The sequence below is a fragment of the Acanthopagrus latus genome, chromosome 21 (assembly GCF_904848185.1).
Source record: "Acanthopagrus latus isolate v.2019 chromosome 21, fAcaLat1.1, whole genome shotgun sequence".
NCBI lineage: Eukaryota > Metazoa > Chordata > Actinopteri > Spariformes > Sparidae > Acanthopagrus > Acanthopagrus latus.
The window spans coordinates 11,595,890-11,614,784 of NC_051059.1; the positions used below are offsets into that span (position 1 = coordinate 11,595,890).

At 41.7% G+C, this 18,895-nt stretch overlaps 1 protein-coding gene across 1 annotated transcript in view; it reads left to right on the forward strand.

The window, feature by feature from the left end:
- The window catches only part of st6galnac3 (ST6 (alpha-N-acetyl-neuraminyl-2,3-beta-galactosyl-1,3)-N-acetylgalactosaminide alpha-2,6-sialyltransferase 3), an 81,127-nt gene that overhangs the window by 12,914 nt on the left and 49,318 nt on the right, over nt 1–18,895 (forward strand). Inside the window, exon 2 of the mRNA XM_037085103.1 lies at nt 17,601–17,795. Coding sequence (XP_036940998.1) covers nt 17,601–17,795 — 195 coding nt within the window. The remainder of the gene's footprint in view (nt 1–17,600; nt 17,796–18,895) is intronic.

Sequence of the window (18,895 nt, forward strand, 5' to 3'; positions counted from 1 at the left end):
ATCGAGAATCGAATCGAATCGTGACCCTAAAATCGAAAATCACATCGAATTGAGGATTTGGAGAATCGTGACACCCCTACTATTTAGTTACTTATATGTACCTGACACTGACCTTTGAGCTGCTTTAGGAGAGGGGCCAAGTGCAATCCCTCTTTGAGCACCAGTTTAGTTGAAGGAAGCAGTAGAGCTGGGAGATGCTGCAATTTCCCGATTGATTTTGAAGATGACCACAATCTATTTCTCAGTTGAGATTCTTGACTTAAAAAATGAAACTTCTGTTATGTTCTCCGGAACTTGAACAATCCTATAGCTGTCCTCTAAATAATCGAAGACATGATCTTTTTGGAGGTTTGGCTCTCTGAGCTAAATGTAAACCTCTTTGTGGTTTTTTGTATGTGTGTTCTTGGCTGCACCAATTGCTTAATTTTCACTGGATTGGGCTGAAATTTGGCCTCAACATCATGGAGACCCTGAGAAAACTTGGCAGAATGATTTAACTTGTATAGTAACTGCTGAATGGTTACAGCAATCATTTAAGATTTTAGAAGGTTAAGTCCCATTTGCCGACTTGCTCCTGGAGGTTTTAGCAACATTCGACTGAATGAAACGCACTGTTAACTTCATTGATTTCCCTGAGTTTGAACATTGTTGGAACCATTTGGGATAATGTAACTGCAAAACAAAATGTATAACAAAAGTCTAGTACTTTTAGACATTTGAATTAATTAGTCTCAAGCCAGCTGGTCCTGCTCGAGGTTTCTGCCTGTTAAAAGGAAGTTGTTTGTCGCCACTGCTGCCAAGTGCTTGCTCGCGGGTCAAATGTTTGACCTCTGTAAATAGATTTATAATGGCGTATGGTCCAGATCTGCTCAACATGGAAAGTGTCATGAGATGACATTTTAATGAGTAGTCTTTAGACAAGGTATAGGGTGATTATTTTTTTTTTGTCATTTTTTTAAATAGCAAGGTTTTAAAAGACTAAACATTTGAGTTGGAGTGTTGAAAATGATAAATACATCTTTTGATCTTTTGGCCAGATCAATGAATGTATGATGTCTGATGAAGAAATGCCTCCAGAAAATGAAAGAACACACTTCACACTTCACTCAGTTCATCACTGAATTTCTTTACACAAATGATTGACAGGGCTCATGATATCGTGACCAAACGGGGCAAGTTCAACCAAAATGTCACTGATGAGACTGTGAACAGGAGCCTCTCCCAAACAAATTTGAAGGAAGGACAACATCTGTGGTTAACCTCCTCTCTGAAGTGTGTTCTTTCATTTTCTGGAGGCATTTCTTCATCAAAAGTCAGACGCCGTAGATACGCTGGGTTTTATTGTGTTTCTCCTGGCATCTCCCACAGACTTCAATACAGCACCAAATTCAGCGATGTAATGACGCCCTCCAACTTTTTTAGCCGTCTTGGTAGTTCACCAATGAATTGCTGCCCCACAAAATTCAAGAATCTGGACCAGCTCAGCTGATCTCGGCTCGACTGCCTTTGAACTCAGAGCCATGCTGCCGTAATCCTGTGTGTATTTTCTCAGCAGCTTTTCCAGACAGTGAGGTGGCAAGATCAGTCTTGGCTGTTACCCTGGGTAGCGGCTGGGTTTGTGCAGCTCGCCTCGAGCTTCCTGCGCTCCGCCCTTGAACCGAGCCTCTGAGCAAGCAGAAAATCCCTGTAATTGCATTAGTGTTGTCCAACTGTGCACTGCGCGCCACGCCCGTTCCCTCCAGACCGACGTTTTAGCTTGATTTATTGCTTTGACATGTTAGGATTTATTTTCATCCTGTTGCAAAACTGCGGACAACATCAGATATCCTTGACAAGTGTCCAGGCTTTGATTCGTTCCTCTCTTTTTTCTCTCTCTCATTGAAGTGTCAGGTTGTGCTATGAAGCCGGTGATGTGCTCAGTGGGAGCCAGGTCTGGTCATGGTGTAGGCCCCTTCCTGAGGGCTCTTGACCAAGCCAGCTAATAAAAGGTTTCAGTGCCACTGTTATTATCCCCAGTGGAAGCCTGGCAGTGCTCCGGGCGCCAGCACCGGGAGTCTGATTGCCTCTGTGTATTGGAAAGGTTGACAGACACAAATAGAGCCTGGCGGTTAAGTGAGGGCATTAAATAAAGTGCAGTCAATTTATTATTATTTTTATTTTTTTGTGAAATTTAATCCCCCCATCTGCTTTTATGGCCACCTGTACCCTGGAACTTTGTGTTCGTTGCTGGGGTTGTGAGAAAGAGAAAATGCCACAGTGATGTGCCTGCGGGTGATGTTGCATCTGCTCTCTGGACCCGCTGTTGCTCTGTGAGGAACCTGCGCTGCTTGTTTGTCGAGTCACACCGTTGTGTCCGAGGTTTCACGGGGGGTTTTGTGATCGCGATTCTTTCGTCCGCCGGATTCGTGTTCTGGCTTCATATCGATCTCGCTGACGACTGCAGGTGTTTGTTGCTGTTTTTGTGTTTTGCTATTGACTCAGACACCGCCACCGACCACCAACCTTAACCCACACGATCATGTTGAATGTCAGACACTCTTCCACCCCTCACTTCTGCAGCACCCACCACAGAGGCTTTGACTCGCCAGCATGAAAGTGCTGTGGTTTGGCGCCCTTTCGAGTCACCTGGCCGTTTCCCGATTTCATAACGCTTTTGTTCTCATGAGCTCTCGTAGAACTTTCTCAATCTAAGAGGATTAAGGAGAAGCCAAAACCTGAGCTGGCAAATCATTTGAATGCTTTCACAGTCAGAAATTTGAGAAATGTCTGCTGCTAAGAACAAAGAGGATTTTCTCTCCCTCACTAAAAAGGCAGACCGTTGATTGTCAGTGTGAGAAATTACCCAAAATATGTCTCAAATTCGAGATTTCCTTCATCCTATCCAATGTATCATATCTTTCTCTGCTGCTCAGGAAGATAAGATTAAATTCCCTAAATGTTTGTCTTTTCTGTCTTTCTTTGGCTCTGATTGTCATGTAATCTCACCCTGACAGACGCTAAGAGAGTGTTTGTGTCTTATGTCCTGGGAATCATAATTAGCCAGGCATCCAGTATGGTGGTGTAGCTGACAATTATTTTCATTACCAATTAGCTTGCAGATTATTTTCTTAATTAGTCGATTGATTGTTTAGTTCATGAAACATGAAAGAACGGTGAAAAACAATCACTGGTTCTCTCACCCTGTTCTCTCGTCATTCTCTACCTCGGATATATTACATTTGTTATAACTGATGAAGCAGCTGGAATTGTTGGCATTGTTGCATCAATTATTAAAATAGGAGCCAGTTAAAAGAGCAACGTGTGAGAATTTTAGATTTGACATTATACATACATTGTACATGGAGATCTCTTTTTCGGCCCTCCTCCTCCAAACTAGCTAACGGCATGTAGCTTGATCAGTTGGCAGCAGTTAACGGTTACTCTGGGGATTTTCTTCCTCTATTTGTTGTGAGTATAAATTGGACAAGATGCCAGTTCTTAAATGTTGCACCATTGAATCTGCAGCAATTTGTTTGCAATTATTGTTTTCAATCGGGTCATGATTTGGCTTGGTCCGGTCACAAGTTCCAAAAGTCAATGGTGACGTCCTCCTAGTTTTAAGAGCAGCAATGATTAATCATGTAGTTGACAATTACTAAATGAAACTGCAAATGTTTTGACAGTTGATCAATCAGTCTGGGCAGTTTTATAATACAAACTTGACACAATTCTCTCTTTGTAGCTTCACTGAAAGAATCTTGGATTTACTCCTCTGTGACATAAACTGAATATCTTGGGTAGAGGACAAAGCAAGACATTTGACGACATCATCTTGGGCATGAGTTTTATAAACCAACCAACTAATCAGATGATTAAGAACATAATAAATGGATCAATCGGTAATGAAATTAATCATTAGTTGCTGCCCTGCTTGTTTTGTCCAATCAACAATGCTAAAACAAAAGATATTTCATCACATCAACGATGTGATTTAATAATTTGGAATATTTTCACGCTGTTTATTAGGGGTGTGCATCTCTCCCTCATAAGAGGATTCGATACGTATCTAGATACATGAGCTACAATACGATTCAGGGACGATACATTTTAAATACTGAATGATTTGGTGCAATTTGATGCAGTCTGATGCAGTTCTTAACATTTGTTTAATGTAGACATTCATTTTACATTATAAATTGAAGGCAATTCTATAAAAGTGGCATTGCTTACCTTACCATGTCTCGAAAGCCATCTCTCCCAAGCACACTGTAAGGTAGTAAGTCCTTCACGATAAAACAGGCTAGAGATGCCGTGATTACATTGGACCTTGCCGAGTTGTGGCTGGAAAAAGTCTTTCATAGACATGTTGTTGTCTTGCATGTTCTTGCTTGTGCTAGCTGTAACGTTACTAACGTTAGCATCCACAGACTCCTCTTTGCCTGCGTAGTTTTCTGCATGCCGTATCACCAGGTGAGTTTTCAGATTTGTTGGTGGGGCGATGGCATCATCATTTCAGATAGTATGTGGATTCGCTGTCCACACAAGAAAGGGAGGGCTGCACATTCAGATTTTTCCACCCTGAGACCCGTTTTCAAAAAAGTGTGTTTTCAGTTGCTGCGTTTTCGGGATCCGTGTGGATGGTCGGTCAAAACGATGCAATACATGTGCGTTTTCGCATGAAAACGCAAAACAGCGTTTTCGTGTGGACGGCCTCTAAATCCACTGACCTAGCCGCAAAAATGTTGGCCAAATTGGCGGCTTGCTGTCCAGTTTAACAACGGCTAGTGATGGAGTTGTTGTACATGCTGTTGTTGTTGTTGTTCTCATGGGTTTTCCCTCAGATATGCTAACGTTAGTCTTGCGAGAATCTTGCGTTGACCTTTAACCTTTTATGAGAGTTGAGAGACGCTCTGCAGAATCAGCAGCAAAGCTTCTATCAACTGATACATAACTTTAGAATCGGACCATCGACCGGTTAATGGTCAATTTAGCTGTGTAACGATGTAGCCGCATCTGTCATGTTAAGAACAGATGCCGATTCTTATTGATGAATCTGTACACCCCCACTGTTTATTGTTGTCTTCTTCTACTGCTTCTTTCTTTTGTCTCCTCGACACTGATGAGTGATGTTTTAGTTGTAAAAACCTTTCACAAAACTTGAATAACCTCACCAGTTAGAACAGAGCATTTGTAACCTCAAAGTACCTTCGTCATCATCCCTCTGAGGGTCTGAGCTCTAAAAACAGGACAAATTCCTCTTATTGCGGAGATACTTGAAAATTCAGTGTGCATTGCTGTTTTCCATCTCCGGCAGACTTGAAGAGAAGTTTTCTTGTCAGACACATTTTATTTAACAAATAACACCTTTAGGAAAATGTCTGCAGAGGCCGGACGTCTGTTTAGTCAAGTGGAGAGGAAAATTGGCGGCGCTGTTTGTTCCCCTCGTCCTGCAGATGATGTACTGCATCTGTCTGCTGTCTAATCCTCTCAGATCCTTGCATGTATTTCTCTGCTGATATATATACTCACATTTCTCTGTGTGAGCAGTCATGCTGTGTGTAATCACTATCAATGAGAGGCTCTATTATGGAGTTATGGAGGGATAATACTGAGTTTCGGGGAAAATATCAGTTGCTAAATGTCAGTAATCCTGCACTGGCATTTGGCAAATTGAAATGGATTTTCTCTGGTCGATGTTTTTTCTCAACAGCCAGATTCCCCCCTGCGTGTGCCCTTCAAACACAAAGAGACAGGGACAATAATGGCTATCTGCTGTAAAGCACTCCATAGTAGTTCATTTGCTGTTGCCGTTAATTGCTTTTTTGAACTTTCTGAAGTTTTTCTTGCAAACTGAGTGTCTGTAGACTTAAAGCTAGGACATCTGTGGCGAATGGTTAAGCAGCAGATTCATGACTACAGTAGCGTGTGTCCTTGGCCGGCAGTGCGGTTGGCCATCTGTGACAATAAGAGCCGGCACTTAAAAAACTCGAATATTACAGGAGAATAAAGCTAAAATGTCGTAAGTGAGTGGCAAAAGTCGTTTTCTGTGATTGGCCGAACGCCACACGACATTCTGGCTTGATGTTCTCCCTAAATATAACCCTTGACAATTGAAGTTATAGACATTACAGAAGAGGGAGCGTCCTCAGTCTCCATTTGCCCGTAAAAGACAAGTGAGTGGAGCAGGTGGTCTGATACATGGAGCCATGTATCTTTATAGCCAGGCTGTCCCTGTCTTCACGCTCTGTTTATGCAATTTTTCATTGTTTTGTTGACAGTTTGTTAGTTTTAACAATGTTCAACAACCATATGTGAAGCCGCTCGGCACAATAACTGAAACTAGGAAATTAGGAAACTAGGAAATTACCATTACACAGACAATGGACGTTCTGTACAAACCAAGACACACGCTGTACATGTAGATGAGCTTTTGCATTGTTACCAATGCAGGGTTTGAATTTCTACATTTGTTTTTTCAGCAGAAGAACTCTGTGATCTTTTTACAGCATAAAGCATTGTCACCAGATGTGGGAAGTAACAAAGTACAAGTATAAATACAAAATACTTGACTTTTATTGGGCTCAAGAACATTTTTCAGGTATCTTTACTTACTTGAGTATTTATTTTTCTGACAACTTTTTACGTTTCCTCACTAAGTTTAAAGACATATATCTGTACCTTCTACTCCTGAAATTTTCACAATAGGCTTGTTACTTTTTAATGTATTTTAAGGGAATTATCGATGATGTCATTGTTTCTCTGAGGATTGTTTTCAAGATATGACACCCCATGTCCCCAGATTAGGGATCCCCTCTTACCAGCTCCCAAAAACCACCAGCAACAAAAGATTTAACTGCCATTTTGAAGGTTTTATTTAAAAACACTGAAACTTGAAATGCTGGTATTCTGGCTGATGTGGTGGGAGGAGGAGCTCACAGGGAGCTGGGAGGAGCTGGTTTGGAGACTGGACCAATCAGCTCCGTGGACAACCAGCACTCAAGACAGTCACTCAATTAAGCAAATGCACCTGCAGCCAACCACAGGCATACACACAACAAAGAGGGATTAGAGCAGAAGACAGGTACATGGAAATGTTCATATGACATTGACACTGCCTGCTCGTACTGAAACAAGAGGAAATAAAACAACAACAACAAAAAATGAGCTAAAAGATTCTAAATGCTCCATAGAGCTGGGGGAATTCATTACTGTGGGTTTCTCACTACAGGCGACCTCTTAACATAAAAATACTATCAATTAATACTATAGCATTAGGATGATAAATGTGTCATATAAATGCAACTTAGAAAAGAATCCCCAGTTTGACATTTCTGGAACAAAAGGGCTACATGTTATCAAATGAAACAAAAATGAGCTCTCTCCAGGCGGAAAAACAAAAGTTTGAAGCGCTGAGAGGGAGAAATAGACACTGATGTCAGTGGGAGTCTTTATGGCAGCAGATAATTTACAGTCAAGTGTAAAAATCTCAATGTGATTTGTGTCTGACAGGTAGACTCATTCTACTCACACAGATACGCGGCTTCTCAGCTTTTTCGAAGTGCAGCACAAAGCGGATTTTTCTCTTTTTTCCCCTTTGACAAAATTCCGCACTTTCTCAAGCGTGCGAGCGTCAACCTACGCAGCCGAGCTCAGAGCATCTCCAAACACTTTCTGTGAGCATATGGTGGTGTTCACCCCCCCCCCCCCCCCGCCAGTCCCAAAAGTTTGCCGGATCCAGACGGGAAGTGAATATTGTAGAGTGTTTAATCCTTTATATTTGTGGGGATTAAGCTCCATTTGATATCAGATATGCATTAGTCAAATGGGTTTTGAATGCTTTCCATTCGCAGTCACGCACACAAGTACACATGTGCAGAGACACACAGACACATACACACATATGCACATACACACACTTCATCCGGATGCGGGGATTTGCAGCAGTGATGCTTGTGGGTCATGATAAGTAGGTAAAAAGGGTGTTTCCTCCTTATTGTTGCCGCCTGCAGAGTCTCATCCACATAAAAAAAACAAAACGATTCTTTTTTGGGGCTGGATTAAGAGTTATTTATTAAGATTCTCTGTGATGCTCTGCACTATAATGATGCCGTATCATGCCAACAGAGCAGATTAGTGTTCATTTGACCTGGATTGAAGGATTTTCTTTTCATATGTCACCGCTGATGAGGGTGATACAACAGAAGTAGCGCGTGCCAAGAGCATCAGCATCAGGATATTTGTCATTGAACTGGAGGAAGGAGACACAGTTCACATCAGGGGTGATTAAAATTTTATCTGCTCAGCTCTCAGCAAGGATTTTAATGTAAAAATGATAGACCGTATAACGAGTGGTTGCCACAAAATCAAACGGGAAAATCAGCAAACCAACCGGTCATCCCACAGTTTGACACTTGATAGCCCACGAACCAGCTCCAGTGTTTGTCATCTGTAGTTCAGTACCGTCTGGTATTTAAAGGTGAAGTTGTTATAGTTAAAGTTTGTAGTTTTGTTATTTCCTTTTATTTTGAAGTTCTGCCCCCCTGTGTCATGTTTTGCTTTTCATTTCCTCCCTTTGTATGATTTCCCCTCATTTTTCTGCGTTCACTTGTGTCCTATTAGCTAATCAGCCCCTATGTGTATCGTCTGTGTGCTGTCAGTTCACCTCTTCAGTTTCCTGTTCTGATATGTTTCTGTCTCATTCCTGGTTCATACAACTGCCTTCTGACTTGGTGCTTTGGTTGGTACTTTGTTTAGCTATTGTTGTTCGACCTTTGTTTATTTGGGATCTGGAGCTTTATTTTTTATTTAACCTCACTTTTTGTTCCTCACCTGCCGGATCGTGTGTCTCGCTTTTGGGTCTGTTTCTGTCAGAAGTACTTCTGACAGAAGTAGACAATTCTGAAGAATAAGCAGCCGATTGTTGAGGCTCTGGGTTGTTATTCAGACCGAAGCGCTGGGACGATGGCCAGCCCAAAGCGTCTTTCTCCAGAATTCGCCTTTAGGTTAAAGGAATCAGAAATCTACACACATTGTCTGCACTTGTAGTCAACAGACCGTCAATGTGAAGGAATTCTGGTTCTTTTTTTTTGGACTGTTGCTCATGTCATGAAGAAGTGTTGTGTGTGTGGAAAGCTTAGGGGTGTTTACATGTTGTTATTGAGGATTTGCATCTATTTATGTCTCTGAAAAATATATGGATACAGAGGTTTTAAATGTATTGTTGCCCCCCTGCAGAGTCGCAGCACGTAGAAACAAAGTGGTTCTTGTCTGGTTCTCGTATTTAGGTTAAAAAGCTCTTGCTGTCATTTGAATCGGGCTATTTCAACACCCGACAACAAAAAAGGGATTTTCATCGAGATGATGGATTATGAGAAATCTGTTATTGGCTGAACCAGACTTTCTACAAACACTCTGGGAAGCAGAATGTAAATGAACGAGCTGGATTGCATTTGCAGAGTAAACACTCTTCAGTCTTCACATGAGGCTGCTCTGGTGTTGCTGGGAACACTTGGAATTAAATAAACCTCCTGCTGCTGAAATGTGACTGATTAACACACTGTAACTCAGTTAAAAAGGGAGTGAATGTGTGGAAGGGTTCTTCAGAGCAGAGAGATAATCAAAGGAACTCCTCGGTTCCTTTTTTATTTTTTATTTTTTAAAAGATGTGAGAGGCAGCTGGTGCTCCTGCGGTCCCATCTGGGTTCCACATGGCGACTGTGTGAGGTGACTGCCCCCTCTGCTGGGCTCTGACAGCACCAGCAGGCTCTGAACCTCCCAGAGGCGCGGTGAAGTCTGCTGCCCTTCGCTCACTCATACTGCGGCAACTTCAGCATTTACAGGGTCTGAATTAATGCATGACAGAGACTTATTTACTGCTTTTAAATAAGTCAATAATAGAAAAATAGAAAAATCAAACAGAGTGGTGGAGTGCAACATTTTGCGTTTCTGTGGGGAGAAAAGGTGTGTCAGTGCGTCATATATCTGCAGAGATCCTGCAGCCCCCTGCCTGGATTTTCTTATTTTCTCCTTTTGTTGCTGCTTGCGGCGCTTCACCAAAACAAAATGTGGCTATTGACGTTCTGGGAGTGTGACTCAATAATCAACTATCTTTGTGGTGTGTTAACAGTTTGGACAAATCCCACTGATCCTACCTTTAACTTTAACACTTTCAACTGTTCAGTTAGCTTTGCGCAGAAATGGCTGGTAGATAAATGGCTTTTTTCTTTTATTCTACAAACAAAAAGTGCATTTCAGAATCGATACTTTATTACTTTTACTTGAGTAAAGAAGCTGAATCAGTTCTTTCACTTTTTCCAGTCTTTTTTTGAACATCATCAGTTTTGGTTCAAAGACACAATTTGTAAAATTTCTGCATTTTAAATATCTAAAAACTCGATTTTATTATCATTGTTATGTGAGTTGTGCACTGACTATCCTTATTATCCTATAAGTTCTGGACATTGAGACATCATATGATTCATCAGAGAGTGAGGAAGCAAGTCAGCGAATGTGACTAAATGTTGGTAATGCTTATTTAAAACATTTCTGCCTGAGCCATGAAGAAAGATTTTCATCTGTAACCATCATTGTTTGACACTGAAGACAACAATTCCATTGATACCGCACCACTTCATCATCAACATCATCAAACTACTTTTGTTTTAATTGTCTTGAATGAAAGACCTTAGTAGCGAATGCACATATTGTATGTTGAAATTAAATTAGGTGGCAAAATATTGTTTGGGGGGACTCAACTGCCAACAGAAAGATTTTTTTTTTTTTTGCAGAATAAACATCCGAACACTCTTTAAAGTGGATAAAATTGGCTCCTTCTACTTGTGACTCTAGATAGAGAGATACCATGTGACCATGGGTGAAAACCCCAAAAGACTCATGTCAACAGCTCATGAATGAAATTAATCATATTGTCATAAACCCTAATATATGTGCAATAACATCTAGAAATCACATTATTTCTCCACCACTGCTCCTGTGGCAGTCACAGCTCCTATGGGTGAAATTTGGAGGGGAAGTTGTGCGTGACCGTGTTACCAGCAGCAAAGAGTCAACCTCCTTCCCCTCCTCCTCCTCCTTCCCCCTCCTCCTGGGTAAAAAATAGTTTGTTATCTTGTACTCTGACGACTTTAAAAGCGAGACCTTTGCTGGAAATATGACAGGAATAAAGTAATGTGTCTGGACCTCAATCTCAAGTGTAGCTCTTTGTTTATGCTCCCGTCCCCTTTCTCCGGAGAGCAACGCTGAGACTTTAACAGAGCGGAGGAAGAGTGAGAGAAAAACTCTAAATATTTTCTCAAACGCCTTAATTGAAATTGGATTTTAACTGCTCACTAGACCGTGGTGGCAAGAATCAGGTGCCAGGGAGGTAGCGCTTTTGCATTGCAAATGTAATTTTCTGTTTTTTTTTTTGCCCATTGCCCAGGAGGAACTCGAAATAGCTGGCAGATATGTTTTTTCATGAGCCATTTTCTTCAGGTTGAGCCTCTCATTATTCCAATACCCACTGTGATTAGCTTTTTGGATTGATCTACAGTGTGGTTCTGTTGTTCACCGAGCTGCCGTGTGAGTCTTTGTGGGAAATTGTATTCTCTTCATGCCCAGATATAGAGCGATGGGGGTAAAACTTTGATTGCACAATATTTACAGGGAATGTGCCTTGAGTTTCATTCATTTCGCACCGGGATGAAGCACTACTTGTTGATTATTCTGTGATTTACAGATTTATTTCCTAGTCGGTGTACATTTAGCTGGAGTGATTGATACAGAAAGAAATGTTTGGACATTTGCTTTCACCTGTGGACACCTAATTACCTGTAAATAATGCTTTAAAATGTCAGTCTGCACTACCTGCTCAACACCAAACAGATGTCAGGCACAGTGAGTGGAGCATTTAGCTGGCCTGGTCCTGGGCTTAAATTGAGTTATTTCCTGTTTTATGTTGAAAAAGACTTCCACGCTTCCTGTCTTTGTCTTTTCCTGCCCCTCTGTGTTCACCTGTGTCATGAGGTAATTAGTCCCTGTGTATGTAGTAGGTGTGTTTTCCCTCCTTCAGTTGTCAGGTTGTCAACATCTGTTTCCCACTCCTGTGTCTCATCAGTGTTCCTGCTTTTGTTGCCTGTTTCTTTAGAGTTTTGTTCTAATTTCTTTGTAGTTCTCTTCAGGTTTTTTTTCTTTATCCTGAAAGTATTATTTCTTTGCATTTCAGCGTTATTTTATTAAAGCTCGCTTTATGTGGTTTCAACCTGCCTTGGTCTGTCAGATTTGGGTCCTGTTTGCTAAAACCTGACGTGACAAGAGCTCGATACATCCCGAAGGATTGGTAGAGACTAGGACTGGGTAATATACACAATATATGTAGTTATCATTATATGAGGCTATACAGCATATCATCTTCGATTTTGGATAACATTATATCGTAGTTTGAAAGGCTTTATTACAGTGATTAAGTGATACCATTTTGTGAACATACCAGACAGTTCTGTTCATTTTAATACTTGCCTCATTACATCCACAATACTGATGACTATTTATCAAAAATGTTGTTGTGTTAATTTTGTCGAAGTGGGAAATGGGAAACGCTAGAGGTGGATGGAGAGTTTTTGCTTAAGGTGTGGTTTTCTATTAGGACTGTCACAATATCAAACTTTCACCACTCGATCATTGTGGCCAGACAAATTAACAGTAATCTATGAATGTAGCAATGCCCACAGAACCTTGGGTGAGAAAATGGCAGCAATCAAATCTTTTACTATCTTTTATTTTGCCTACTGTGTTTTTTTTTTGTGTAAAAAGAAAGTATACAAAAAGAACAACTACTATCAACTACTCAATTAGTATTGAAAAGGAAACAAGATGAACTCTTTGGTTGAACATCTGTGTTGGATTATTCAGACGATATTATGATATTTGTTATTAATACAATATCAATATTCTTTTTTTTTTTCGCATCACGGTTATTGTGACAACAGCGATGTTGCGACGTGCCTGTTTTGAATTAAAGACTTGTACTTGGACTGGAGTATTTTTCACAATACTGAAGTAAAGAATTGGAATACTTCTTCCACAACTGTTCAAATGTACAACACTGTTGCTAACTGCTGGATGTGTAAATAAGGAGCTGCTTGCTAACAATCAACTAAAAAGTAGTCTGCCAGTAGTGTGTTCACAGCTCCTGTCCTCTAGGTGGCCAAAAGCAACAGAAAAGTTCAGTTACTGTACAGATTAAATTAGTAACATTTCACCATTGTATCGCTCGATTTTGGCACAACTGGCGCTTTAGTTAAGTCATTGCCACGAGTGGACAAAGTGTCCATCGATGCCTTCCTGCAAATTCTCCCTCCTCTATATGTAATCTGGTCACACAGGCTGACTGCAGGAGAGACTGGTGGAAAATTATGGCTCTCTCGTGTCTGGAGTCCCAATGATCCCACGCAGTCTGTCTGCAAACTGAGATCAATACCCCCTCAGAGGAGGTTTTAGCACCTTTAAAAATAGCCCCCTCAAAGCTTTCTGTGGGGGTTGGTGGTGGTGGTGGGGAGGTGTTAAACGAAACATCCCGGGGCTATGACCATAAGTGGCACTGCAGTTAAGGGCCATCACTGTCTGATTTGATGTTGGCAAACAAGGTCGTTGCAGCTGCATATGGAGTCATATTCCTCAAGCAAAATGTTTTAACATTGACCGAAAGCTCTAATGTTGAAACTTTATAGCCGTTCTGCTGCCTCGCCACTGGTGTTAATGGTCCCCATTTTCGGCTGGCGCTCCTTTACTCCCCTACTGTACTCCTTCCCCGGCATCAGGCCTTCCAACGTCCCTGTCAAACGGCTCAACAGGCCGACTCCTGATCGCCCTGATGGATGAGCGAACCAGGAGAGGAGTCATGAGTCTCACACTCGAGCCAGTCGGGGTTCAGCGCCCCTTCTCCGCCAGCGCCAAGCAGTCCAATATCCTCCAGACTTTGACACATCATTTCCCCTGTGATTTGTGGCCAGATTGAGGTTGAAGGAGACAAGGAAATTTTCTGTCCTCATGAGAACAGATGGATGTTGCAGAACTGCAGACTGAGCTCAGAGTTTTTTTCCTTCCTGACAAACCCTCCTGGTTTATAAGGGATTGGTTTCATAATGGGCTCATGATGACTAGTTATTACAGCACATTTTGAGAAAAAGCCTGACCAGACCTGCCAGTTTTGTTACATTTGGGATGGAACAGACTGACTGTCCATCCAGGAAAGTATCCATTATTTTGTTAAACACCTTAAGTTCAGAGTGGCAATCGAGAATTTCCCATTTGTCCTCTTTGTGCTGTTAGATAAAAGATCACAGACGGGGCCCCACTGTTTGTGATCAAAGATGAGCCCTAATGCCACGAAATGATGCATGATGTAATATACATGCAATTGGCAAAATGTGATAGACTTGTCAGGGCAGCAAATGGTGACCGTCTTTTTCATCCCACCCCCTCCCCTCCCCATGTTTGATCTCGGCGCTGAGATGCGAGGCCTTCGGCGCCTCCCTGGGGACGTTTGATGTTGAAGATCAGAGCTCATGGTGGTGCGGGCACTCTGGCGGTGGGGGCATCGCCATTACTGGGCGCCACATCCAATCTTCTCACCATCAGATAACTTCAAAGAACCTTCGAAACACCACCATCCTAAAATATCCAGCGTTTCCCATCGGTGTTGTCTGTTAGATTAGCAGCATGTTATTGAAGTTTCCCAGGATAAAAAAAAGGGAAACTTCTCTGAATTTGCTGAAATATATCATCACCTCTGGCTGCAAGACGTCGTAGCACACCCGAGATTTTTTTTTTTTTTCATCTCTGTTTCTTTCTCCGCCGCACATTGATCTCCAGCTCTGCCAATAGATTCTCCTCTGTGAGACCTTTCCTCATCCTCCATCTCTTATCCATTATTCATCACTCTCAGCTCTTCCTGCCAAGCCATAATACCTCATACCTCCAGACGAGCCAGATTTTGCTGTTTTGCAATGTATGAAACAATGACACCCCGGCTGTTGCTTTCTTAGTGCAGATGTTGAAACGGAAAAGTAGATTTCAATATCATTGCACAGGGGACAATGACTTCAATCCTCTGACTTTGATAACACAAGACCAACAAGCTCGTGGGTGTGTGAGGCCGTTCTTACATCACCAAGCACAGAGTACAGCTGGGGTCGATGGGAATGTCATTGGTTTTCAAGTATTTGATCATAAAGAAAAGTACTGGGCAAAGGTCATGAAAGTCATAAAAACAAATCATAGTCTTTATCAAATTTTGGCAAATCAGGTCAAGAAAGACATTATTTTTATTGCTGCGTCATGCCAATCATCTGGCCCCTCAGGCATGGGATAACAAAACACTGCTGTTTTACAGTAACGGGGAAAACAGTGACTTTTCCTCTAGCGTTACCAGCAGGTCAAGACAATCACCAAAGTCAGTAGACTAAGGACGTTTAAATGTTTATAGTAAACTTCCAGGCTTGTCAGTCTGCTAATGGTGGATGGTTCTGGGAAGGCGCTGCTAGAAACTGTTTGGAAAAAGGGCAGGCACCCTAAAAAATGGTGATTGGATGAACCATTTGTCTATCGCAGGCTAACTTTAAACAATCTGATCAACAGTGCGAGAGCACCACCACCAGAGGAGCCTGCTGTTAAATCAAACTCTGAATGAAGCTAGGAAAATTTTGGATAGAGAGCACAAATTCTTTTCGACATTTCGATGCCACAGCTTTTCTCCTGTCACCACAGTGCCCTGCACCCAGAGCACTGGACAGGCTTCCAGCTCCATGTGAAGCGAGTGAGGCGCATTAAACGCCTTCCTTTATCTTAACGAAGCCAGTTGGGAGAGTGCCTTTGCTATTCAATGAAATAAATTCTTCAGTTCTGATATGACTATGCTAGCAGTTTCTATGCTAACCAAGTGAGTAGCGGTGTGAATCTTCACTTGCCACAGGATTCAATTCGATTCCAATTCAGCTGTCAATGATTTGAAGGTGATTCTCCTTACATCTTGTTAGTTTTGGGAAAACGTCTAATGAGTTTAGTAATTGTTGTGAGGCAGAATTCACTCACAAGTTCATCAAAAAGTAACCCTGGCCTAATAATGTTCGCCCAGAATTCAAAGCATGAGAGTGACGTTGCGATGTTACTTCAGCAAAATGTAAAATCAACAGTCAACACCGGCTGCGATCTCTCAGTTATGTCTCTGTCTCTGCACCGATGCACAATCTTCCACGTCTGCATCCCGATGCGTCTTATATTCATGAAATGTCCGCACCTCTACTCTTCAGAAGCCGGCGTGGTTGTTTTCAAAGGAACAGTCGCTTCTCTTGATGGCTGTCACACATAAACCTCACCGGGAGTTGCCGTCTCTGCCTGTGCGTTCGGCCTCAAGCTACCTGGCAAGATCAATTTACGAGATCACATGATCCCGCAATCTAGCTGCCTCACAAGGTAATGGAACTGCTGGTGGCTCTGGCTGAACGAATCACCATCCAGCAAACATGAACGTCTGAGCAAACTTTCATGACGATCCATCCAATAGATGTAGAGATATTTCAGCCTGGATCAAAGTAGGAGGCAGACAGAAATTGCCTTCCCTGGAGCCATGCCGCTAGCATGGCAAAAAAAAGTAATGATTGCTTTGCAGTCATTTGTCGTCATGACTTTGTGAGTCAATCGCATTAGAAAGAGTTAAAATTAGAAATTCTGTGTGTCAATAAACAGAGTTTAAGTGTTAATCTCTGCTTATTGACTTTCTTAGAAGAAAGTGGACTTCTGAGAGATCTGTCCTCACTTGAACGCATCTGAAGTGAAGAAAAGAGGTTACAGTGAGTCAGCCGCGCTGGGTCTCAATCAAAAGCATCGGTGATTGAATTAAACTCGTTCTTCTCTCGACGCTTTAAAGCATCTCCGCCACTTCAGAAATGTCTTGTCACCATAAAAGTGCTCTCGTCCCTCTGTCTCGCCGGCCAGACACTATCAATGAGCCTCGAGTAAGATGCACTTTTATGCAGACTCATTTATCCCCAAGAGATTTGTACTCGGATGATGCATTACCACACTCCATGCTGACACACTAAATATATTTCTCCATGTTTTCTGTATTTCTGTTGTTGCAGTGTGAATGATTTTGGCAGCTTTGCGGCTTTAAATTATATGATGGGCTTTAAAATGCAATACTGAGATGTACATTAAAAATTAAACATTTAATTCAGCTTTTTGAAATTTTGTTCAGACATATATAATTTTGCTGAAAGAAGTTGCTGCACTAAGTAATTTTACCTCTGCCTCCTTTTGGCTCAGCAGTGCTAAAAGTTAAGGATGTCCTTTTTGATCTTCTCATAGAGTTTTATGCGCATTACATCACTGCCAAAAGCCCAGTATTACACGGTGTAATGCAGTGTTATATTTATTTAGAGATGACTCCATCTCGTTACCTTAATGTGTAAAATGTGTGTATTCTATAGTTTATGTTACATATTCTATACAGTGTATCCAGCAAACGTTTCTATGGTCATGTAGTGTAGTAGTTGCTGCTGACGTGAAAATCAAGATTTCGAGAGCTTTAGTTTCTGATCGCTGCTCTTCCTCCCCCTCCACAGAGGAAGTCGCTGATCGCCACCAGTCTGATCGTGGCGGTGTCGCTCTTCGTGGTCGTGGTGAGCTACTCGGAGAAGCCGTACTTCCTGCTGCAGCCGGTGTTCGGTCAGACGTTCAGCAGCCACTGGATGTTCTCCAAGCAGCCATACAAGGCCTTCAAGCCTCACCTGGGCTACGTGAGCATCCCAAAACAGGAGGTGAGCAACACAAAGGAGCAGAACACACTGACACACACCAGCAGGCAGAAACTTCATTCAGTGATATTTGATATTTTCTGTCAACATCTGTCAACGTTTGAATTCTTTGGATATGAGCTGCTGTCTTCAGGTAGCATTCAGGTCGCGTCTTTTGATTCTTTCTAGCTACTAAACTTAATAATGTCTTCAAGCTAAAAAATGTTGAAATCCATATTTTCATTTTAACAGTGGTTCCAAAACTATGCATCCTTCGAAGCATGTAGACCACAAAGGCCGAACTGATCATGTTAAATGAGATGTTCCGGTCTACGCGGACGTTCCTGTATATGTCAACATTTCCCCTTTATTTTACCTTTGTGACCTTGACAGTGTTGGGATCCCTTCTGTTTTAGTATCGTTAGCTATTGGAGTGACTTGAAACCCCATACTTACATTTAAAGGTGTATTTGGCTGCTGTTTTGCTCTGTGAGTTCACCATTGTTGTCTTCTGGAGTAACAAATCCACCACGCACATTGAATCTTGCCATATAGTTGGCTATAAAGAAATGGTCGAATCCTCTATGGCACGAGAGAGGAAGTTCACTTTCCCTGGCCGCCTTTTAAGGAGCCTTTGAAATGGGAAGGCTTTGTTGCACCGCACTGACGCATTCTTAAATAAGTCTTAATTAATTATTCTTAAGTCTTCTTAATTATTCAATTAGTCCTTAACACATTTGTTTTATCCATCCTTTAATTAATTTCATTTAGTCAAAATCTGTCTTAAAACCCTCCACTGAACCTCGTACTGTCTACTTACTTGTACTAACCTGTTAGCAAAATGTGGATTAAGTCAACTCACTCTGATAATCACATTCCTACATAAAATGCAGGTCCATGCCTCGTGTACTTCATGCCTCAATACTTACCTGCAGTGCTTAAATAAGAAGAGGTCTCAGTCTTAAATGTGGTTAAAAATATTAAACGGGTCTTAAAAAGCATGAAATGTGTCTGATACCTGTAGACATCCTGAATTAACCTTTGTACAGTCGTCACCTCACCGTGTCATGATGTACGTCACACGCAGGTTATCTTTTCTTTTATGGTGCTTTCAGATTCTCTAA